This window comes from Poecile atricapillus, chromosome 35, assembly GCF_030490865.1.
Source record: "Poecile atricapillus isolate bPoeAtr1 chromosome 35, bPoeAtr1.hap1, whole genome shotgun sequence".
Classification (NCBI taxonomy): Eukaryota; Metazoa; Chordata; class Aves; order Passeriformes; family Paridae; genus Poecile; species Poecile atricapillus.
In genome coordinates this window covers 799592-821146 of record NC_081283.1, presented here as the reverse complement: position 1 = coordinate 821146, position 21555 = coordinate 799592, and the positions used below count along the sequence as shown (strand labels likewise).

At 64.5% G+C, this 21555-nt stretch overlaps 2 protein-coding genes across 10 annotated transcripts; one reads left to right on the top strand and one right to left on the bottom strand.

The window, feature by feature from the left end:
• The first annotated feature begins 918 nt into the window (after positions 1-918).
• Positions 919-14880, top strand: TNS2 (tensin 2). Of its 8 annotated transcripts, none has more exons than XM_058861276.1 (27): positions 919-1109; positions 2493-2604; positions 2951-2988; positions 3079-3117; positions 3511-3549; positions 4115-4158; positions 4366-4537; positions 4796-4846; positions 5233-5355; positions 5754-5818; positions 6161-6244; positions 6670-6782; positions 6856-6916; positions 7301-7367; positions 7520-7643; positions 8043-8108; positions 8194-8298; positions 8742-10499; positions 10944-11252; positions 11586-11711; positions 12131-12223; positions 12435-12512; positions 13000-13077; positions 13344-13530; positions 13965-14033; positions 14092-14147; positions 14244-14880. In XM_058861276.1, exons 1-27 carry the CDS (start codon positions 1044-1046, stop codon positions 14687-14689), a joined length of 4569 nt encoding a protein of 1522 aa, XP_058717259.1. In that variant the 5' UTR covers positions 919-1043; the 3' UTR covers positions 14690-14880. The 8 variants fall into 8 exon arrangements, with proteins under 8 accessions (XP_058717259.1, XP_058717258.1, XP_058717266.1 ...); XM_058861275.1 differs by having other exon boundaries at positions 7298-7367; XM_058861283.1 differs by having other exon boundaries at positions 14118-14147; positions 14244-14523.
• A 278-nt stretch (positions 14881-15158) lies between these two features.
• Positions 15159-21325, bottom strand: SPRYD3 (SPRY domain containing 3). Of its 2 annotated transcripts, XM_058861308.1 has the most exons (11): positions 21210-21325; positions 20142-20309; positions 19779-19854; positions 19578-19702; positions 19055-19190; positions 18584-18772; positions 17861-18010; positions 17454-17511; positions 16634-16753; positions 16415-16560; positions 15159-15894 (listed from the first exon to the last, which is right to left on the bottom strand). In XM_058861308.1, the coding sequence occupies exons 2-11, from the start codon at positions 20294-20296 to the stop codon at positions 15760-15762; spliced, it is 1290 nt and encodes a 429-aa protein (XP_058717291.1). In that variant the 5' UTR covers positions 20297-20309; positions 21210-21325; the 3' UTR covers positions 15159-15759. The 2 variants fall into 2 exon arrangements, with proteins under 2 accessions (XP_058717291.1, XP_058717292.1); XM_058861309.1 differs by lacking the exon at positions 19779-19854 and having other exon boundaries at positions 20142-20270; positions 21210-21272.
• Positions 21326-21555: the final 230 nt, after the last annotated feature.

The window sequence follows — 21555 nt, the reverse complement described above, 5'->3', positions numbered from 1 at the left end:
ACTGGGAGAGGCGCCTCATCAGGCCCCCCAGTCCCCTCTATACACCCCAAAACCCTCAAACCCAAATCCTTTTCCTGCACCCCAAAAAGCCCCTCCCCAGTTCCCCTCCTGAACCCCAGTTCCCCCCCTGCAACCCAAAATGCCCCCACTTCAATAAGCGCCACCCCAACGCCTCCCAAAACTCCCTGTACCCTCATTCCACCCTCCCCAGTTCCTCCCCTTGAAACGAGCTCGCCACAGGAGCATTCCAAGGCAGGGGTTTGGGGTCCCTGCACTCTCCTGGGGAGCCCATTCGGGGCTTGTGTGGGGTCCCTCGAGCCCCTCCAAACCTACATCCCCTGCCCTGAGTTTGGGGGTTGCAGGGGCTGAGGATCTATCCCCTTTTCCCACCGAATTTGGGGATCCCGTGGGGGAGTCTCAGCTTCCCCCTTCTCGACTTTAGGGATCCCCGTGGGGTGGGTCACACCCCTCTTTTCCCCCCGAGCTTGGGAGTCCCTGGTTAACGGCAGGGCGGTGGGAGGAGGAGGATGAAGAGGGCGGAGGCAGGGCCAGGAAGGTCCCGGAGGGGCTCGGGGGGAATTTTGGGGGATCCTGGAAGGGAGAAAGGGGGAAACTGAGGCAGCGTCAGCAGGGGGAGATGTCACCTCGTGCGTGCCCTCCCTGTGTCCCTCTCCTTGTCTCCCCTGTGATCCTCCCGGTGTCCCCTGCCCGTGTCCCCGCCGTGTCCGTGTCCCCGCCGTGTCCCCCCACCGTGCCTGCCCCCTGTGTCTCCTCTGTGCGTCGCCCGTGTCCCCTCCTTGTCTCCCCTATGATCCTCCCGGTGTCCCCTCCCCGTGGCCACACGTATCGTTCCCGTGTCGTCCCCCCCGTGTCCCCCCCGTGTCCGTGTCCCCCCCCCCGGCACGGGAAGCGGCTCCGGGCTCGCGGAAACGGCCCCTCCCCGCGCGCCTTCGGCCACGGAGCCGCTCGCGGGACCCACGGGGAGCCCCGAACCTTCCCGCGGGAGCGCCTGGGACCCCCCGAGGCCCCCGTGGAGCCCCTCCATGAAGCCCCCCGGGGCCATGGGGACGCTGCTGCGCGCGCTCGGTCGCCGCGATGGCCCCGACACGGTAGGACCGGGGGGAAGTCCCTGTGTGGGTGGGGGTCCCTCGTGGGGTGCGGGAAAGGGGGGGCTGGGTGCGGGGGGAGAAGCGGCGGGACCCCCCCTGTGGCGCCCCCGCGGGGTTCCCCCGAGCTCCGCTCCAGCCGCCCCCTTCCCACGCGTGACGCTGGGTGGCCGGGGTGGAAAGTCGCGTCTGACCCTCCCCCCGCTCGCCCCCACCCCCCCCCATATTTTCCCACGCTCACCCCTCGCCCCCACTTTCCCTTTTCCCCATTTTCCCACTTTTTCCCTTTTTTCCCACGCCCCTTCCTCTCCGTCCCACGCCCCCCCCGCTCCTTCCTCCGCTGTCCCCCTCCCCCGGCACACACTCCCACACCCCTCCCCCTCCGTGGGAACGGCGGGTGGTCCCAGGGGGGGACATTTCCTGGGCTTGTCCCTGCTCCGCTTCCTGCGGGACTCGATGTCCGTGGCCGGGGGCCAGAGGGGCCAGGGGTGACACGGGGGGGACACGCGGGACGACACGGGGAGGACACGGGGAGGGAGACGAGGGGACACTGGGAGACACGGGTAGGACATGAGCGACCCGGGGGGGACACAGGGGGACACGGGAGAGAGAGTGGGGTTGACACGGGAGTGAGAAGGAATCACGGGAGGGATAAGTGGAGGGAGTGGGGGGGACACGAAGGACATGGGGGGCGTTACTTGGGAGACACGGGGGTGGCACTGGGGGTGACATGAGGGGAACAGGGAGGTGACGCAAGGACATGAGGGGACACAAGTGGGACCCGGGAAGGGATACAGGGGACGCAGGAAAGGACGGAAGAGGGACACGGGGGAACACTGGGGGTGACAAAGAGGGCGACATGATAGGGACACATGCGGGGACACGTGTGGCGTCCTGGAGGGAACACGGGTGGCAAGGAGTGGACACGAGAGGTCCAGTGCGAGACACGAAGGGAGAGTCGGGGAAGACGCGGAGAGCTCTGTGAGAAGTCATGGAGAGAACCGGGGGGGCACAAGGAGGAACACGGGTGACACCGAGGGGACAAGGGGGTGACACTCTGAGGGAGCCAGAGGAGGACGGGGGGTATGCAGTGGGGCGGCATGAGGGGACACGGAGGTGACACGATGGGAATAGGGAGGGACAGGGGGCGGCACAGGGGGTAGGGATCACCGAGGGGACCCGGGGAGAGCACGGGAGGTTCACAAAAAAGACACAGAGGGTGACACGGGGGACATGGCAGGTGACGTTGGGGACAACATGGGAGGGACACGGATGGGACACGGGGGCGTCATAGGGGTGACACAGCAGTGACGCGCGAAGTCGTGGGAGTGACACGGGGGGGACACGGGGAACATGCGGTGACCCCCCCTCCCCGTGTCCCCCCAGCCGCGGCCGTCTGCACCCGCCTCGCACACGTTCCGAGAGCGGAGCCTGCACCGGGGGGGAGCCTGTGGGGGCTGCGGGACCGCCCTGGGACCCCACGGGCTCGTGTGCAGAGGTGACACCCCCGGGACACGCTGGGAGGGCTGGACGGGGGAATGGAGTGGGGGGGATAATGGGGACAGTGGGGTCGGGACTGGAAGGTTACTGGGGCCAGTGGAGGGGCACTGGGAAGTTACTGGTGGCGCTGGGAGGGCACTGGGAGGTTACTGGGAGCATTGGGGGCTTACTTGGATGTTTACTGGGGGCGTTGAGGAGTTTACTGGAGTCTTTACTGGAGGAAGTGAGGGGTCATTGGGGATACCGGGAGGTTACTGGGGGCAGCGGGAGGTTACTGGGGAGGGAGTACTGGGGTCCCCGAGGGGGCCCTGGAGGGTGCTGATGTCTCCGTTGTCCCTCTCCAGTTTGCAAAGTCGCCGCCCACAAGAGATGTGAGAGCAAGGTACGACGGGGGGCGGGGGCGTCAGCCAAGGGCGGAGGGCCCATTTGGGGCTGGAGTCCCATTTGGGATGACCCCTGTGTCCCCATTCAGGTGACGTCACCGTGCCAACCTCTGCCCCCGCCTGAGCTGGTGAGTGTGGGAGGTCGCGACCTCCCCAAACCCCCCGGGCAGGAACCGAGACCCCTCAAACCCCCCTCGAGACCCCCAAATCCCTCGGGCACGATCTGAAACCCCCGAAGCATCCCCAGGCAGGACCCCCCGAACTCCCCTCGGGACCCCCAAACTCTCTGGGCAGAATCAGGGACCCCACAGAAGGGGTAAAACCCCCCCCAAGCCCCCCAAGCAGGAGATGGGATTCTCCCTTGGGAGCCCCAAACACCCTTGTCAGGATCCGGTGCCCCCGATATTCTCCCTGGACCCTGAACTCCCCACATCCCCCTCGGGACCCCCAAACCCTCCCGGGCAGGACCCTGCCTCCTCCCCGGTGGTCGGGCTCCCCCAGACCTCACTGTGCCCCTCCAGAGGCGGAACACGGCCCCGGTGCGGCGTAGTGAGCGCGTGGTGAGAACCCCGAACCCCCCGGAACCCCCAAAACCCCCTCGACTCCCTGACCCCCCCGTGACCCCTAACCTCCCCCTGGTATCCCCAGCCCCCCTCCCGGGAGTGTTCCCTAAACCCCTCTGCTGGAGTCCCAAAACCCCCCTGACCCTCCACAGGTGTTGGGGACCCCTCGACCTCCCCCGACACCCCTGACACCGCCGTGACTGTGCTGTGTTTTGGGGACCCCGCTGACACCCCCCCTTGGTCCCCTCCCTTACCCCTCCCTGACCCCTCTTGACTCCCCCTTACCCCTCCCGACCCTCCTCACATTTTGGAGACCTCCCTGACCCTTGACCCCACGGGCTTGTTATGGGGACACCCCCTGTCTCCCCCAAAGCCCCTCTATTCCCTCGACCCCACCCTGTTTTGGGGACTACCCTGACCCCATCCTTTGCCCCCCCGTCTTGGTCCCACATGAACGCCCAACCCCATGTTTGGGGGCACCCCTTAACTCGGCCCATGTTTTGGGTCTCTCCGACCCCATTTTGCCCCCTCCTCGTTTTTGGGGCACCCCCGCGACCCCCAGGGCTCCTCGCTGGACAGCGTCCCTCAGCGGAGCACCCTGCCCAGGTACGGGGGGTTTGGAGGGGCTGGGGGATCTCAGGGATGTGGGCGGGGGGTGGAATTTGGGGGAGATCCCAAGAGGTTTTGGGGTGCTGGGGGATCTCGGGGAGGGTTGGGGTGTTGAGGGGGGCGTAAGAGTGCTGAGAGCGTCAAATTCTCTCCATTGGGTTCTGGGGGTGCCGCCCCCAGTTCTCAGCCCCTCCTTCCCCCCAGGACTCCTCGCGCCCCCAGCCCCGAGGTCTCCCCGTTCCCCCCCCTGGACCTGACGTTCGTGACCGAGCGGATCCTGAGCGTGGGGGTCCCGGGGAGCGGCGAGGGGGGTCCCGGGAAGCACCTGCGGCACCTGGCGAAGCTCCTGGGGGCGCGGCACGGCCCCAACTACACGGTGCGGGCAATGAGGGCAACTGGAGGGGTCCGGGAGGGCTGTGGAGGGCACTGGGGGGGCTGTTGGGAGCACTGGGGGAGGTCGAGGGGGGTTGCGGGGGCCACTGGGACCCTTGGGCGGGGGACAAGACACGAGGGACCCGGGGGTGGCAGGGGGCTGGGATTTTGGGGGTTCCAGGGGTGGACGGGGGGTCCGAGGGCAGTTTCAGGGTTGCCTCGGTGGGTCCGGGCTCTCCCCGACCCCCCCGTGCCCCCCCAGATCTTCAACCTGTCCGGAAAGCGCCGCGACCTCACGCGCCTGAACCCCAAAGTGAGGGGGGATCCGGGAGTATCTTGGGGGGTAGGAGGGTCCCCCCGGGAGATTTGGGGCATCCTGGGGCATCGGGGCTCTCGGAGGGGTCCCGGGGATGGGTCTCGCGGGTTTGGGAGATCCTCCGCTCGGTTTTGGGGGTTCCGGGGCAGGTCCCGCGGGGTTGGGAGGGTGCCGGGGGATGGGGGAGTTGTCCTGGGGGTTGCGGGAGTCTCAGGGGGTGCGGGGGTTCCTGGGGGGGTCCCTGCGGGGTTGGGAGTGTCTCGGGAGGGGATGTCCTGGGAAGGTTGAGGGTTCCGGGGGCATCCTGAGAGGTTTGTGGGTATCCTGGTGGGTTTGGGGTCCCCCCGCGGTGTTTGGGGTTCCGGCTCTGAGGTCCCCCCCAGGTGCTGGATTTCGGGTGGCCGGAGCTTCTCGCCCCTCCTCTGGAGCTGCTCTGCTCCGTCTGTAAAGCGCTCGAAGGGTGTCTGGGGGGGCACCCCCGCAACGTGGCCGTGCTGCTCTGCAAGGTGGCGTGGCCGGGGGGGTTTGAGAGCCTCTGAGGGGGCTTTCCGTGGAGTTTGAGGGCTGGGGACAATGGGGAGGGGTCTTCGGGGCAATTGGGCGGGCACTGGGTGGTACTGGGGGGCAGGGAGGGGCACTGGTGAGGACACTGGAGAGGGTACTGGGGGTTACTGGGATGCACTCGGGGCTGTGGGGGACACTGGGTGGTACTGCAGGGCACGGGGGTGTCAATGGGGGTGTCAGTGGGGGTGACACCGAGAAGCACTGGGGGGTACTTGGGGCTGTGGGGGGGGCACTGGGTGGTACTGGGGAGGCTCTGGGTGACATTTGGGGGGCCCTCGGAGATATGAAATGGTACGGGGGGGTACTGGGGGTCCTCACCCGTCCCCCCACCCTCCCCCAGGGCAGCAAGGCCCCGGTCGGGGTGGTAGTGGGGGCATTTCTGCACTACAGCAACGTCTGGGGCAGGTGAGGGGGCACCGGGGGTCTTCGGGTAATCGGAGAGATTAAGGGGGGGGCTTGGAGGGTTTAAGGGGGTTATTGGGGGGCTGGGGGGGTTTATATGAGTTTATGGAGGGTTGGGGGGGCAGAGTGGGGGTCGAAAGGAGAATTTTTGCCTTCAAGGGTGGCCCAGGGGGGTCAGGGGTGGGGGAGCTATGGGGAGGCTGAGGGGGGTCATGGGGGGTTTAAGGGGGTCATGGGGAGGATTTGGGCTATGGAGAAATTAAGCGGGGCTTGGGGGAGTCTTAGGGGTCCCGGGGGGTCGCGGGGGCTTTGGGGGTACCCTGACCCCCACTTTTGGCCCCCCAGCCCCGAGCAGGAGCTGAACGCGCTGAGTATGAGGAGGTTCTGTGAGGAGAAATTGGGGGACGTCCTGCAGCCCTCCCAGCGCAGGTCGGGGGATTTAAGGGGGACGGGTCCCGGGTGGCTTTAGAGGTCCTGGGGACAGTGGTGAGGTTATGGGGTCTGGGGGGAGGGGGTGTCAGGGGAGGTCATGAAGGGATTTGGGGGAGTTGGGGTGTTTTGGGGGGTGATTTTGGGGAATGGTTTTTGAGGGTTGTTTTGGGGTTATTTTTGGAGTGTTTCTTAGGGCGATTTTTGGGTGGTTTTGGAGTGATTTTTTGGGATGCTTTTAGGGTATTCTAGGGGTAACTTTTGGTGTGGGTTTAGGGTGGTTTCAGGGATGGTTTTGGGGTGATTCTTTGGGGTGGTTTTGAGGTGATTTTTGGTGTGGTTTCAGTTGGTGTTTGGGGTCATTTTGAGGGGATTTTTGGAGTGGTTTTGGGGCGATTTGGGGTTCCACTCCTGCCCCCACGCAGGTACACAGAGGATTTTGGGGCACTGCTCTCGGGGCGACTCCGCCTGAACAGCTCCCCCCAGTTCCTGCACCACGTCCTGCTGCCCCCCCTGCCCGCCTACGACCCCCCTGATGGTCAGTTTGGGGCGGGGGGGTACCCCAGAACCCCCCCAGGGCCCCCCAGTGATACCCCCGTGTCTCCCCCAAGGTTGCCGCCCCTTCCTCAAGATCTACCAATCACTGCAGCTCGTCTACACCTCGGGGGTCTAGTGAGTAACACCCTCCCCCACCCCAAATCTGACCTCCCCTGCACCTCGGGAGGTCCCCGAGGCCTCCCAAACCTCACTCCCTCCTGCTGTCCCTGTTGGGGGCGTCCCGGCCCCTCCCCCAAACCTCACATCCCCCCCATTGAGGGGTCCCGGGGCGCTCCCAAAATTTACAACCCCACCCCCCAAACCTCCATGTCAGAATGCGAACCTCGACCCCCTCTTTGGAGGGGTCCAGGGACTCCCTCCAGTTTCCCCAAGTGCTCTGCGGGTGCTGGGGTTTCAGGGAGTACCCCTAATCGTGACAGCCCTCCAAAACTGACTGCCCCAAGCCTGCTCCCCAAACTTTAACCCCCCCAAATGCCCCCCCCTTTCTTCCCCCAGCAGCGCCCCCCCCTCGCAGTCGCTCTGTGTCACCCTGGAACCGGCGCTGCTGCTCAAGGGGGACGTGATGGTGAGGGGGGGGTGTCGGAGGACGAGGGGGGGAGGCCGGGGGGTTCTCAGAGGGTCGTGGGGCAGCTCGCGGGTGGCGTGCGGGGAAGGCACGACCACCCCTGACCTTTGTGTGTGTGGCTCCCCCCAACTCACCTGTCCGTGTCCCCCCAGGTGCGCTGTTACCACCGGCGGCGGGGGGGGCGCGAGGCGGTTTTTGGGGTTCAGTTCCACACGGGGACCCTGCGCGGGCCCCGCCTGAGGCTGCGCCGGGACGAGCTCGACCTGGCCTGGCAAGGTGGGGCCGCGGGGGAGTGCGAGGGGCTGGGAGGATCAGAGGGAGCTGGGGCAACTGCGGGCTTTGCGTGGCTTCGGGTTTTGAGGGGGCACGAGAGGACGGGGAGAGTTTGGGGATGCTTAGGGGGCTGGGGGGGGTTGGGGGGAGAGTCCTGGGGTGACTCGGAGGGTGCCAGGAGAGGGGACACAGGGGGATTTGGGGGCACAGATTACGGGGACACGCCCCAGTTCCCCTGTGCCCCCCCAGACGAGAACAAGGAGTGCAGACCTGGGGGAATTTGGGTGTGCAGAGGCAGATGAGAGCTGGGAATGGGCGACTGGGGGGATACGGGGGGATTTGGGGATGCAGATTATGGGGACGCCCCCACGCCCCGCCAAACCGCCCGTCATGCCTCCCCAGACCAGCGCTTCCCTCCTGACGCCACCGTCGAGTTCATCTTCTCCTCAGGCCCCGAGAGGGTCGAAGGTGAGTTTTGGGGGGCGGAGACGCCCGGGGATACCCCGCCGGGCCCCCTTTTCACTGCCCACCCCTCCTTCCCTCCTCCCCCAAGGCTGGGTCCCCCCACGCGGCCCCCCCGCCTCCCCCATCGATTACGGGGTGCAAGACCCCGCGGTTCGGCGTGACTCCTACGATGGGCACTGGGACAGCCCCGAGGGTAAGAGGGGGTCGGCGGGGTCCCCAAGGCATGGGGGGCGGAAGAGGGACCCCATAGCCTGGGGTTTGGGGCACTCGGGGCGGGTCTCAGGGTGCTGGAGGGTGTTGGGGTGACCTGGAGTGTCAGGGGTGGCTGGGGCGATTTGAGGGGCTGGGGGGACTGAGGGTGTTCGGGGGTTTCAGGGAAGCCCCGCGATATGGGAGGGCAGGGATTTGGGGGAGGCCGGGGGGGGGGGTCCCCATCTTCAACGGAGGAGTTGAAGGCCTGGAGAAAATACGAGGAACTGGGGGAGCACAGGGGGTTTTGGGGGGCAATATGGGCATACGGGAGGGGTCCCCGTGGCCTGAAGGGGATGGGGGAGGAGACAGGGGGTCCCGGGGTGTTCCGGGTTGGGTTTCGGGGGTGCGGGGAGAGGGGTTTTGACAGCCCTTTCCGCCCCCCAGAGCTCTCCCACACTTGGGGTCCCCTGGATGGGAGCCCCTACGCCCGTGTGCAGAAGAAGGGGGGACCTTCCCCACCCGGGGGGGACTCTGACTCCCCGCCCCCACCTGGAGCCCCCCATGGCCGCCCCCCACCCCCCACGGCTGCTGAGCGTCGGGAGTTGGAGCAGCTGCTGGGGGGGTTCGGGGTGCAGGGGGGCCGCAAGACCCCCGGCCCAGGGGAGGAGCCCCCTGACACACCTGAACCACTCAGGACCCCCACAGTCTATGGGACCCCCGAACCACTCGGGACCTCAGCACCCTACAGGAATCCCACATCCTACGGGACCCCAATATCCCTTGGAACCCCGATAACCCACGGCACCCCCACATTCCATGAGACCCCAATATCCCATAAGACCTCCCCCTCCCAGGGGACCCCTACTCCCCACAGCCCCCTCACATCCTGCGGGACCCTAACACCCCACAGCTTCCCCACATCCTATGGGGCCCCAAAATCCCAGGGGTCCCCCACACCCTATGACACCCCAAAACCCTACGGGACCCTGGTGCCCCACGTGACCCTGACACTCCATGGCCCCCCAGCATCCCAGGGGTCCCCAACTTCCTACGGGACCCCAGCACCCCGTGGCTCCCCAGTATCCCCCGGGACTCCAACACTCCATGGGGTCACAGCACCCTATGGGACCCCAGTATCCCACAGGACCCCAATATCCCGGGGATCCCCGACATTCCATGGCACCTCACTGTCCCAGAACACCTTGTTGCCCAACAGCACCCCAGTATCCCAGGGGACCTTGATATTCCAGGGGTCACCGATACCCTACAGCCCCCCAGCTGGGACCCCAACATCCCTGGAGACCCCAACTCCATATGGGACCCCAACATCCCATGGTTCCCCATCACCCTATGGGACCCCATCATCTCATGGATCCCCAACATCCCAGGGCCCTCACACTCCCCATAGCCCCCCACCAGCCCAGAAGCCCCCAACATCCTATAGCCCCCCAATATCCCACAGGACCCCAGTAATCCATGAGACCCTGACACCCTATGGGACCCCTACATCCCAGGAGACCTCAGCCCCCCACAGCCCCCCAACATCTTACAGCCCCCCAAAACCCCATGGTGCTCCAGTATCCCCTGGGGTCCCAATCTCCCACATCACCCCAATATCCGAGGCACTCCCAGCCCCCCATGGGACCCTGATTTCCCATGGCCCCCCGGCATCCTGCAGCCCCCCAGTAGTTCACGGGATCCCCTCACTTCACAGCCCCACAGCATCCCATGGGATCCAGATATCCCACAGCCCCACCGCACCTCACAGCCTCCCAGTACCCCACAGTCCCCCGAGCCCTTGGGCCCCCCCCAGCCCCTGGGTCCCCCCGTGCCCCCCGCTGTGCCGACGAGCCAGCCTGGCCTCCCCCCGGGACTCCCCAAAACGAGGGGTGCAGCGCTCGCTGTCCGAGGGGTTCCCCCCGTGGGGGGGCTACGGGCGCCCAGTGGCGGGGGGGTACCTGCTTTTGGGGGGGCTCTCGCCCCTCTGCCCCTGCCAGGACTGCCAGGGCTGGGGGGGCGTCTCCCCGCTCCCCACCCGCCCAATGTATGGCAGGCATGGCTGGGAGGGACCCCCCGCGCCCCCTCTGGAGCCCCCAAGTTGCCCCCATTGCGGCCGCCCCGGGTTGGGGCTGGAGCGGGGACACCCGCCCGGAAAAGGGGGCTACGATCCTCCCGCCATGGGGGAGCTCCAGGAGCCAACAGGTAAAGATGGGAGGGCAAAAGGATTAATGGGGGTCCTGGGCGGTATTAGGGACACGGAGATGTAAAAGGGCTGTGGGGGCTTCTTGGGGGGGTTATAGGGCATTGAAGGGGCTATTGGGGGGTCATGGGGGGGGGATCTGTGGGAGGTAAAAGGGTTCCTGGAGGGGGTCTAGAAGGGTGTTGGGCAGATTGAGTGGGGTCAAAAGGGGTTGGGGTGCTTCTGGGGAGGGTTCGTGGCCACAGAGGGGCTGGGGGCGCCTTGGGGGAGCTGAGGCATGAACTGAGGGAGATTCGGGGGAGTTTGGCGGGATTAAAGGGGTGATTGGGGGAACCGGGGGGTGTTGGGGAGCGGCAGGGGGCAAAGGAGCCACTGGAGGGAGGTTTTTGGAGGCCCCCTCAAAAAGAACTTCCGGGGGTCGAACTCCTCTCTCTCTGTGATCCCAGGGCGACGCAGCCCCATTGAGGGGCTCCCCTGGACGGACGCCCCCGGCGCCCTCCCCGAGTCTCCCCGGGCCCCCTCCCCCGGCACCGGCACCCCCGGGTCCCCCCCGCCCCCGCAACCGCCCCTGCCCGAGAAGCGACATCCCCCGGCCCCGGGGGGACCCCGGGACCCCTCCTCACCCCAGCGCAGCCCGGGGGGGGCCCAGGGACACCCCTCGGCTGGGGCGGGGCCGGGCGGGACCCCTCCCGGGGGCACCTTCGTGCAAGACACGACCAAGTTCTGGTACAAACCGGGGCTGTCCCGGGAGGAAGGTACGGGGGGGGGTGGGGGGAACGGGGCGCTGGGGATGCCCGGGGGATTGTGGGGGGGCCATGGGGGCCGGAAACTCCTAGGGGGTTTTGGAAGGGATGGGGTTTGGGGCGTCTTGGGGGTTATTAGGGGGTATTGAGGGCCTGGGGGGGTGTTTGAGTGGGATCAAGGGAACATGGAGGGAGGTCGAGGGGGCTATGGGGGGCTGGGGGGGAGAACGGTGGGGATCGGGGTGGGATTTATGGGGGAGTGCCGGGTGAGGTCTATGGGTGGCGGGAGTCAGTGGGTCCCCCGTGTGCCCCCTCCCCTCCGTGTGACCCCCGCGTGCCCCCCAGCCGTGTCCCTGCTCAAGGCGGCCCCTCCCGGCTCGTTCCTCGTCCGCCGCAGCAGCAGCTTTCCAGGGGCGTTCGGGCTTGCGCTCAGGGTGGGGGTCCCGCCCCCCCGCGCCACCGCCAGAGCGGGTATGAACCCTCCCGAATCTCTCCCGAACCCCACAGACCTCTCCAGTTCCATAAACACCCCCGGCATGCCCCAGATCCACCTCCCCCGCTATAGAATATTTGGGGGCGGGGGTGGGATCTCGGGCATCTTCGCAGCGCTCTGACGCCCCCAACACCCCAGGGACCCCTGAAAACCACCCCAGATTCCCCACCAGCTGCCCCCAAAACCACCCATAGACCATCCCCATGCAGTGTTTGGGCTCGTGGGGGGTGGGGGGGGGTCTGCCAGGTGAGGCTGGACATCCTGGACACACCAAGAACCCTCCCAGATCCCCCCATGGACACCCCTCAAATGCCCCATAGGCATCGGGGGATGCCGTGGGGGGTGGGGTGGGGGTCTCAAGGGTCTCCCTGGCGTCTGACTCCCCACGGCCCCCCAGGGGACCCTCAGGAGCAGCTGGTCCGGCACTTCCTGATCGAGACGGGCCCGCGAGGGGTCAAAATCCGGGGGTGCCCCGAGGAGCCTTACTTTGGTGAGGGGGGCTCGAGGGGAATCTGGAGGGGTCTCTGAGGGTCGGAGGGGGTGAGGGGGGAAGTCAGTGGGAGGGGCTATGGGGGTCAGTGGGGTCTCAAGGGGATTCAGGGCTTAGAGGGGTCGGGGGAGGGTTGGGATCCGGGAGGATCTGTGGCGGCTTCGGGGAATCAGCGGGAGTTTTGGGGTGCCCTGACCCCTGTTCTCCACAGGGAGCCTCCCGGCGCTGGTGCTGCAGCACTCCATCACGCCCATCTCACTACCCTGCACCCTCCGCATCCCCCACGCAGGTGGGCACCCCAAAAACTGCGGGAACACCCAAAAACTGACAACCCAAAACTCCCATGTGACATCCCCAAAACCCCGCGGGGACACCCCAAAAGACCCTGGGAGCTCCCCCAAAAGCTCCCCAGGGAAACCCCCAAAATCCAAGAAGGAACACCTCAAAAACAGTGGGGACACCCCAAAATCCCTGCGGGGACATTCCTGAACACCTGCTGGCACACCCCAAAAGCGCAAGGATACCCCAAAATCGTAAAATCCCAATACCACGGGAGCTCCAAAACCACGGGAACCCACAAAATTGTGGGGACACTCCTAAACGGTGGGGACCCCCCCAGAAAGCAGACAGAACCCCCTAGACACTCCTCCAGCCCCCTAAATCTCTCCCAACTTCCCCCAGCCCCCTAATTTTCTCTGCCAGAGGGTTCTGGACAGTTCCTGGTGGGGCACCGGGTAGTCCCGGCTGCCCCCCAACCTTGTGCCCTCCTTCCGCAGAGCTGCAGGAGGGGGCCCCGGACCCCCCCGGACCCCCCAATGTCAGCACGGCCGGAGCCCTCCTGAGGCAGGGGGCAGGTGGGACTGGGGGTACTGGGGCAACTGGGCACACTGGGGCAGATGGGATTTGGGACACTGGAGTGTACCAGGGGCACTGGGGGTGGTACTGGGAATGCTGGAGTGGGGGGCACTGGGATGGGGGGGAGTTACTGGGATGGTGCAGGCACTGAAATTGGGTCATTTGTGTGGGGTTGGCATCGGGACTGCGAGCACTGCGGGAGCTGGGCTCGGTTTTGGGGAGGCTGTCCCAGTTTTGGGCAGCTTCCTCCCCGTTGACCCCCCAGCCTGCTCTGTGCTGTTCCTGGGCTCGGTGGGAACCGAGGCCCTGACTGGGCCCCAGGCTGTGGCCAAGGCGGTGGGGTCCCTCCTGGAGGGGATCGCGAGTGCGGGGGGGTCTCCCCAGCCCCCCTCCAGCCCCGTGCACTTCAAGGTGTCAACACAGGGGATCACCCTGACGGACCGGCAGCGCAAGTGAGGGACCCCTGAACCCCCAAGCCAAAAAACCCTCCAAACCCAGACCCCTCTAACCCCCCAATCACCCCTGTCCCCCAACCCTCCCCAAACCACCCAACCCCTACATCCAGAGCTCTTCAAACCAAAATCCCCTCATACACCGACCCTCTAAACAAACGCACAAAAACCACCAATTCCTCAAAACCTCCCAACCCCCAAACACCAGCACCTCAAACCCTCTCAAATGCCCCCAAACCCCCACCCCTGAACCTCCAAGCCCACTAAACCTTTAATCCTCCAAGCAACTGATCGCCCAAACCTTGACATCTCCCAAAACCAACCCCGACCTTCCCCCCAAACCCCTCGGCATTCACCGACCCTGGCCCAGAAACCTGCCCTGCCCCCCCCGCCCCCGCCAAACCCCCCCCTCACCCTGTGCCCACCACCCCCAGACTCTTTTTCCGCCGGCACTACCCTGTGAGCAGCATCACCCACTGCGGCACTGACCCCCAGGACCGCAGGTGAGGGGGGGGCACACGGGGGGCACAGGGGGACCCCCAATCATCCAAACCCTCCCAGACCTCCCAACACCTTTAACCCCCCAGGTGGACGAACCCCGACGGGACCACAGCCAGGTACATGGAGAGACCCCCAGAACAGAATCCCCCAGAAAGGAGGGCGGCACAGATCTGACTCTGGCCTTGCCCCTTCCTCCCTACTTGCCCCCCCAGGATTTTCGGGTTTGTGGCCAAGCAGGCAGGAGCACCGGGGGGGGGCAATGCGTGTCATGTGTTTGCGGAGCTGGACCCCGAGCAGCCGGCGGGGGCCATCGTCACCTTCGTCACCAAAGTCCTGCTGGGAACGCGGAACTGAGACCCCAGGGACCTCCCTGGGACCCCAGAAACCATCTGGGGACTACCGAAGTCCCCCGAGGCAGGGGTCCTCAGGGGCACCCTCAAAACCCAGTAGGACTCTGCCCCATCTTCACCGAGGTCCTGCTGGGGACACAACCTTGAGGGACCCCCAGAACCCCCTGAGACCTCCAAAAACGTCTGGGGATGCCCAAAACCCCCAGAGTCCCCCATTCCAAGGGGTGGACGGGGGGACACACATAACCAAGCCCCCCGCCATAATCAGCACCATCACCAAGGTCCTGAACACCCCCAAACCCCCCTGAGGCTTCCCCAAAATCATCCCTGGACCTCCCAAACTCTCCTAGACACCCCCGATTTGGGGAGCACAAGGGGATGCCCATAATCTCCCTCACCACCATCTTCATCACCAGTCCTACTGCATTTCTCCCCAGACTTCCCCCGAGACCCTTCCCCCAACCTCTCAAAAACACTCCCCAGACCCTCCCACCCTCTCTTGGAGGTCCCCCAAAACCTACTGCACCCCCTGAACTGCCCTCTCAAGAGAGGAGGGCTGGTAGAAAAGGGGGCACAGGGACGTCCCTGCTATTTGGGAGAACCCAAATAAATCCACATTTATTTTGGTGTAAGAAATGAGTTTATTTAATGAGGCGGGGCGTGGGGACACCCCCCCCCCTCCATGTGCAAACGTCAAAGGGGACCCCAAGACCAGCCCGGCCCCCACCAAAGAACTGGGGGTCTGGGGGGTCCCATGGGATCGGAAGGGCCAGGTTACATTCATGATGGGGGGGGAAAACCCCTAATTCTGCCCCCTGGAGCCCCCCAAGAATGTGGAGCGCTGGAAGAGATGGTGGGGCACAGGTGTGATCTGGGGGGGCACTGGAGAGTCAGTGGAGTGGAAGGGGTTGGGGTAACTGGCGAGGGTCAAAAGGGTGATTTGGGGGGTTCTGGGGGGCGCACAAGGTTCACCAGTGGTGGAAGGGACAGGACTGAGACCCCCAAAGCCACCTGAAGCAGTCATTGGGATAATTGGGGGGGCAGGATTGAGTCCCCCAAAAACATGGGGATGGGGCAGGAATGGGCTCCCCAAAAATATGGCAGAGGCCATGGTTGAGACCCCCAAAAACCACCTTGGGGGGGCAACAGTGGGGTACTTTTGAGGGGCCAATGGAGGGATTAAATTAGGGGAACCTCCCCCAAAGAGTCCCCAAAGGGCAAAATCATGGGGGCGGGGGCAGGAGTGAAACCCCCAAATACCACCTTGGGGGGGTCTCCATTGTTGTGGAAACACCCTAAAGTGCACTGGTGGAGCCCAGGGTGGGTCTGGGAGCACCAGAGGGTTTCAGGTTTTGGGAGTCCCACGCTGGCCCCCACTTTATCCGCTCAGAGGGTGCAGGTCCACCTTGACCCTCTCGCCAGTGCTGAGCATCCCCACGGTGGGGAAGAGACCCCCAGGGGGGACCCCAACCTCCCTACGCCCCACGACTGTCCCATTCCGCGTGAAGAACACCTGGGGGGGCACAAATTGGGAGGGTCACCCCTATATTTGGAGGGGGCCAGGGAAACCCCATGCCCCCAAAAAAACCAGGGGTACAGGGGGGAATAAGGCAAGGAAAGATGAGCCAAAAGTGGGGTGAAGGGGGAATTTTGGGGAGAGTTTTTGAGGGTGCACCAAGACATGCTGGGGGTCACCCCAAACTACAAGGGGAGAGCGGGGAGAAGCCAATCTCCACAAAAGTGGGGGCAAAGTGATGAGTCACAGTAAAGAGAAGCCAGTGGGGGTTGTGGGGGAGATTTTGGGGTGATGGAGGGTCCAGGGGTGGAACACAAATACATGTGAGGATCATAGACAAACAGGGGGTCATCCTAAAATATGAGTGGGGGCGGGACACCCCCAACCTCCCAAAATCCGGCTGCTGGAGCCCCCAGACTGATTCAAAAGGATCCCAATGGAGGACAAAGAAGAATTTTGGGGTGGAAGAGTTTTTCAGGGTACAGGTTTTTTTTTGGCGAGGTGTCCCCACCCTTACCACGACTTTCCTGCCTTCCTGCTCCATGTCCTCCCCATCCTCTTCTTCCTCCTCCTCTTCCTCTTCCTCCTCCTCCTCCTCCAGGTACATCACATTGCGCACCTTCACCTTCACCTCAGGGGGCTCCGAGGCATCATCGCTGTCACCTGGGGTGGGGAAAAGGGTGAGGGACCCCCCCCAGGGCCCACCCAGACTTTGGGGGTCCCAGCCCCACGATACCTTCGCTGTCCCGGCCGTAATCCCGAGGGAACATGATCCCACAGCCCATCACGTCGCCCTTGTAGCAGCGGGGGCCAAAGGGATCCCCCACCCCGCTGCCATGGAACAGCTTTCCGTCATCTGGGGGGAGACCCCGAATTAGGGGGATCCTGCAGTTCATGGGGGAAACCCCCAGAAACTCTCCACGGGGGTGCACCCCAAAAAAGGAGAAGAAATGGGCAAAGAAAGGGGTTACAGGTAGAGAAGGAAGAGGAGAAGGCGACAACTGGGGATGAGGGGGTGCACAAAGGGACCCCCAAATCAGGAGGGACTCCTCAGATCATGAGGGGGACCCCTCCCATGGGAGTGCACCCCAAAAAAAGGAGGAGAATAGGCCTGAGAAAAGCCGAAGGAAGAAGAGGGCAAAGGGCATGAAAGGGCAAAGGGGGAGAAAGGAGGGAAAAGGGGGGAAAGGGAGAGGCCATGGGGACCCCCCCAAGGGGCTGGAAGCCACCCCTCAGACTCTTGGTGGGAGTGCACCCCAAAAAAAAAGGAGGAAACTGGGCTGGGAAAGAAAGAGGATGAAGGAAAAAAAGATGGAGGAAGGGAGAAGGGAAGAGGAGGGGTCATGGGGATCCCCCAAGTTAAGGGGGACCCTCAAGGTCACGGGGGAGATCCCCAGACCCTCATTATAGGGCTGCAACTCAAAATACGGGGTAAAAATGGGAAAGGGGCTTTCAGGGGGAGAAAGAGTAGAAGGAGGTCCCACTATTGGGGTCCTGCATTTGGGGGGGGGGGTCCCGCCCATTTTGGGGGTCTCCCCCACTTTTGGGGGGCTCACCCGCATGATAGGCCACCGAGCCCCTGCTCCAGCCGGGGTGACGATTTTTGGGGTAATCCTGGGGGGGCACAGGGGAGGGAGGTGAGGGCAATGTGGGGGGCCCAGCCACCCCAAACCTGTGGGCCCCAATTTTTCCCCCCAAACTCTCATTTTTGACACCTCCCCATCTTTCCATCCAGCCCCGAACCCGTGGAGAGGTCTAGCCCCCTCCCCCCAACCCCGGTCCCCCAAATCTGAGCCCCCTCCCCACCTTCACTGGCCACTCTCAACCCTTAAGGAGGCTCCATCCGCCCTTTACTCCCCCTGTAAGCCCCCGGGCCACCACCCCACTTCCCCGCCCCTCCCAGCTCCGTAGTTATCTCCACCCACCCCAGCCCCCCGACTCCAATTCCGAGCCCCCCGCGCACCTTCCTGGCCACGCCCAAGGCGATGTAGCACTTCTCGCCCGGGTCCAGGATCTCCAGCTCGAAGTAGTGGCTGCGGGGGCTGAGCGGCCGCCGGGTCTGGGCCAGCCCCACATCCACGATGCTCTTCCCTTTCCCCACGTATTCCAACACCTGGGGGGGGCGCGGAGCGGGTTCAGACGGGGGGAAAAAGGGGCACCTCCTAATCCGGACCAGCCCCAGATCCGTGAAATTCATCCCCATCTCTACCTAATAACAACACCTGGGTGGGTTTAGGGGGTCCCGGGGGAATCTGGGGGATCACAAAGACTGAGGGGGGGTCATGAGGGGGGCACACACAGGGGATTTGAGGGGCACCCAAGAACCCCTCGAGTCCCAATGTCGCTGCTGTGACCTCCTTTACCCCGCCCCCCTGTCATGGCCCCCCATTTCACCCTCCCCAGGACTGGGGACAACTCTTGTCCCCTCCCCAAAACTGTCCTTACCCGAACTCCCAGGCCCAAATTTTCCCCACCCCATAACCCCATAAATTTTCATAAATTTCTGACCTCTGCGCCCAGGGAGGGGATCCAACCTCTTCCAACGGACTCCCCCCCTCAGTCCTCATTCTGAGCTCCCTTCTTACTTCCCTGGGCCACCCCCAGACCTGGGAGAGGCTCCAGCCCCACTTTTTCCCTCTCCCGGCCCCCTGACCCCCTCGAAACCCCCGAGTTTCCGGGTGCTCACGGAGCCGCAGAGCCGCACGTCATGGAGCCTCCCCCACTCCTCCTCCAGGCTGTCCACCAGCATCGCGCCCCCCTCATCCTCGGGGGGACCGGGTGGTGGCAGATGCAGCCGAACCTCCTCCCCCAGCGAGTGCAGCCCCACAGCTGGGAACAGCCCCGGGGGCGACAGTGGCACCCCCAGACCTCCCACCTGCAATTAAGGGGAGTCAGGGGGGTGCAGGGGACTCAGGAACAAGGGCACCCCCCAGGTCCCCCCATTTGGGATTCAGGGAAACACCAAAGTGGGAAGTGGGGATCTCTAGAGGCTTTTGGGTTTCAGAAAATTTGGGGGTTCCCCCATCTCCTGTCCATTCTTTGTAATGAGTAGCTGGGGAAGGGGCAAAAGAATGCCCTGTTTGGGGGGTTCTGGGAGGTTTAGGGGTGCCCAGGTGAATTTTGAGGGTGCTCTGGGGCAGGGTGGGGGTCCCCTCACCCTCTGGCCATTCTTGGTGAAGAAAACCTGGGCTGGGGGTGCCCCAAACGAGCCCCTCTCGACGCCGCAGCCGATCCGGTCCCCAGAACTGCACTTGGAGCCGAACTGGCGCCCCTTGGCCCGGCCACTGTAGAGCCTGGAGTACGCCAAAAATGGGGGGCACCCCGAAAATGAGAGGTTCAGAATGGGAGAGCGGGTGTCAGTAATGGGAGACCCCAAACCTGGAGCAGACTCCAAATATCGTGACAGGCCCCAGAGCTCCCAACACCTCCCAGTCCTGCTGCCCCCGCGGCTCCCCCCAATATCCCGACATGCCCGAGGTCCCAAACCCTCAATATCCTGACATCCCCTTACTATTCTGGGACCCCGATATCCAAAAGCATCTTATCCTTCATCTCACTATCCAATATCACGACATCTCCCAACATCATGAAATTCTTCAGCACTCGCAATTACCCCAACACCTCCCTGCTATCGCGACATTCCCCACTATCCCAACAATCCCCACTATCCTTACACTCACTTTCCATCATCGGCGTGGTAGGCGACAGAGCCAGGCCCCCATCCCGGGGGGTGCTCGAGGCTGTGGCAGTGCGGGACCAGCCCCACGGCGATGGTGCCGCGGACCCCGCTGTCCACGATGGACACCTGGGCACGGGGCGGTGGGGTCAGGGCTCTGGACCCCCCCCGGGACAGCCCACGCCCCCCGGACCCCCAGGCTCACCTCGAAGTAGTTGTTGTCACGGGTCAGTGGCCGCGGGGCCACGTAACAGCCGACCTCGCCCGAGGGGCCGCGGTAGCTGCGGGGGGCGGGGGGGGCTGAGACACCCCCAGACCCCCCCTCCCCAAATCTGGGGATGCTTCCAGATCCCGTTGGCACCCCTAGCCCCCTCTCCGTGGGTCCAGCCCCCTCCCCAGAGGGAACCCCCAGCCCCTCCTACCCTCCTGGATGCCTCCTCCACCTCCTTGCCCGCCCCCCAGCCACCTCCATGCCTCCATGTGCCCCCAGGCCTCCCCCATCCCCTCACTCGCTCCCCGGAGCCCTCCAGCCGCCTTTTGCGGTTGCCCCCGCTCCCCCCCAGGGTACCTGAGGGTGTCCCCGTCCACCAGGATGTGTCGGGCGCGTTCCTGGCAGCGCAGGCCCCGGTCCCGGTCCCGGTCCCGGCCCTCCCGCACCTCCCGGATCTCCCGGATCCGCCGGCGCCAGTTGAGGAACCTGAAGTGCAGGTTCAGGTCATCCATGGCGGGGGTGCTCCTGCGGGGAGGCAACGCTGGGACCTCCGAAAGGACGGGGGGCCCGGAGCCCACACACCCGAAACTGACACCCCGAATGAGACACGAACCTCTCCCAAAACCCGGGATCCCCCAAAACTGAGCCCCAAACACACACCTGACACCCTAAACACACACCTGACACCCCACAATTGTCCTCCCAAACGCACCTGAACCCACAAACTTCCCCCAAAACACAACCAATCCTCCAAATCATATCTGAATCCTTTAAACATACCTAACTCCCCAAAATACACCTGAACTCTCAAAATTAACCCACAAAACACACGTGGTGCTCCAAAGTACACCTAAGCCCCCTAAACACACCTGACTCCCTAAAATACACGTAACCGCCCAAAAACCGTCGGGCCCTCCAAACACACCTGGACCCCCAAAACAAACCTGAACCCAAAAAACCCACTGGAGACCTGCAAAACTGTCCTCCCAAACACTCACCTGAACACCCCCCCCCCCAACACCCCCAAATCACACCTGCGATCCGCCAAAGCTGCCACTCAACACACACCTGACCCTCCAAAACCCACACCTGGCACACCCAAATCACACATGCCAGCCCAAAACTGACCTCCAATCCCAACCCTGGCACGCCCCCACACACCAAGGACCCCCCATTCCAGGGGTCTCCCTTCCCCAGAACCCCCCCAGGCCCCCCATTTCCCCCGCACCGCGACCGCTCCCCCACCACGGGACCCCCCCAGACTTCCCGAATTCCCCTCAGGACCCCCAAATCCCTCCCGCATTCCCTTTATCGGAGTCTCCCCGTCCCCCCGACTCCTCAGGACCCGTCCTAATGTCCTCCAGACGCCCCCACACCTCCCAGTCTCCCCAGAGCGCCCCCCCCGGCCCCCCAATGCCGCTTTACCAGGGGTCCCACCCCCTCCATGGGCCGCGCTCACATCCGGGTCCCGCTCGCTTCCACCTCCCTGTGCCCGCCCACTGCGCCCCGCGGACCAATCGGCGTCATCTGCGCCACCGACTGACGGCTCCCTCAGCCAATTGGAAGCTGAAGAGGGCAGGAGGCGGAGCCTTGCGGGGAATGCGCGTGCGTCATGATCACGTGACGCGGCGGGCATGGGGCCACGAGGAGCAATGGCGCCCCCCGGAGGACACTACAGGCAGTGGGAGCAACTGGGGAGAATTCGGGGGCCAGGAGTTCCTGGGGGCACCGGGGGAAGTGTGAGGAACGGAGGGGGAGCTGGGGAGACTTG

What these genes read in the sequence shown, in the direction of transcription:
- SPRYD3 (XM_058861308.1), bottom strand. Translation starts at nt 20,296, where the DNA reads ATGGATGACCTGAACCTGCACTTCAGGTTCCTCAACTGGCGCCGGCGG. An exon ending in GTGGACGGGGACACCCTCAG is followed by an intron (nt 19,855 to 20,141) that starts GTACCCTGGGGG and finishes CGCCCCCCGCAG; the next exon opens with CTACCGCGGCCCCTCGGGCG. An exon ending in CTCGGTGGCCTATCATGCGG is followed by an intron (nt 16,754 to 17,453) that starts GTGAGCCCCCCA and finishes GTCTCCCCCCAG; the next exon opens with ATGACGGAAAGCTGTTCCAT.
- TNS2 (XM_058861275.1), top strand. Translation starts at nt 1,044, where the DNA reads ATGAAGCCCCCCGGGGCCATGGGGACGCTGCTGCGCGCGCTCGGTCGC. An exon ending in ACAAGAGATGTGAGAGCAAG is followed by an intron (nt 2,989 to 3,078) that starts GTACGACGGGGG and finishes GTCCCCATTCAG; the next exon opens with GTGACGTCACCGTGCCAACC. An exon ending in TCACGCGCCTGAACCCCAAA is followed by an intron (nt 4,847 to 5,232) that starts GTGAGGGGGGAT and finishes GGTCCCCCCCAG; the next exon opens with GTGCTGGATTTCGGGTGGCC.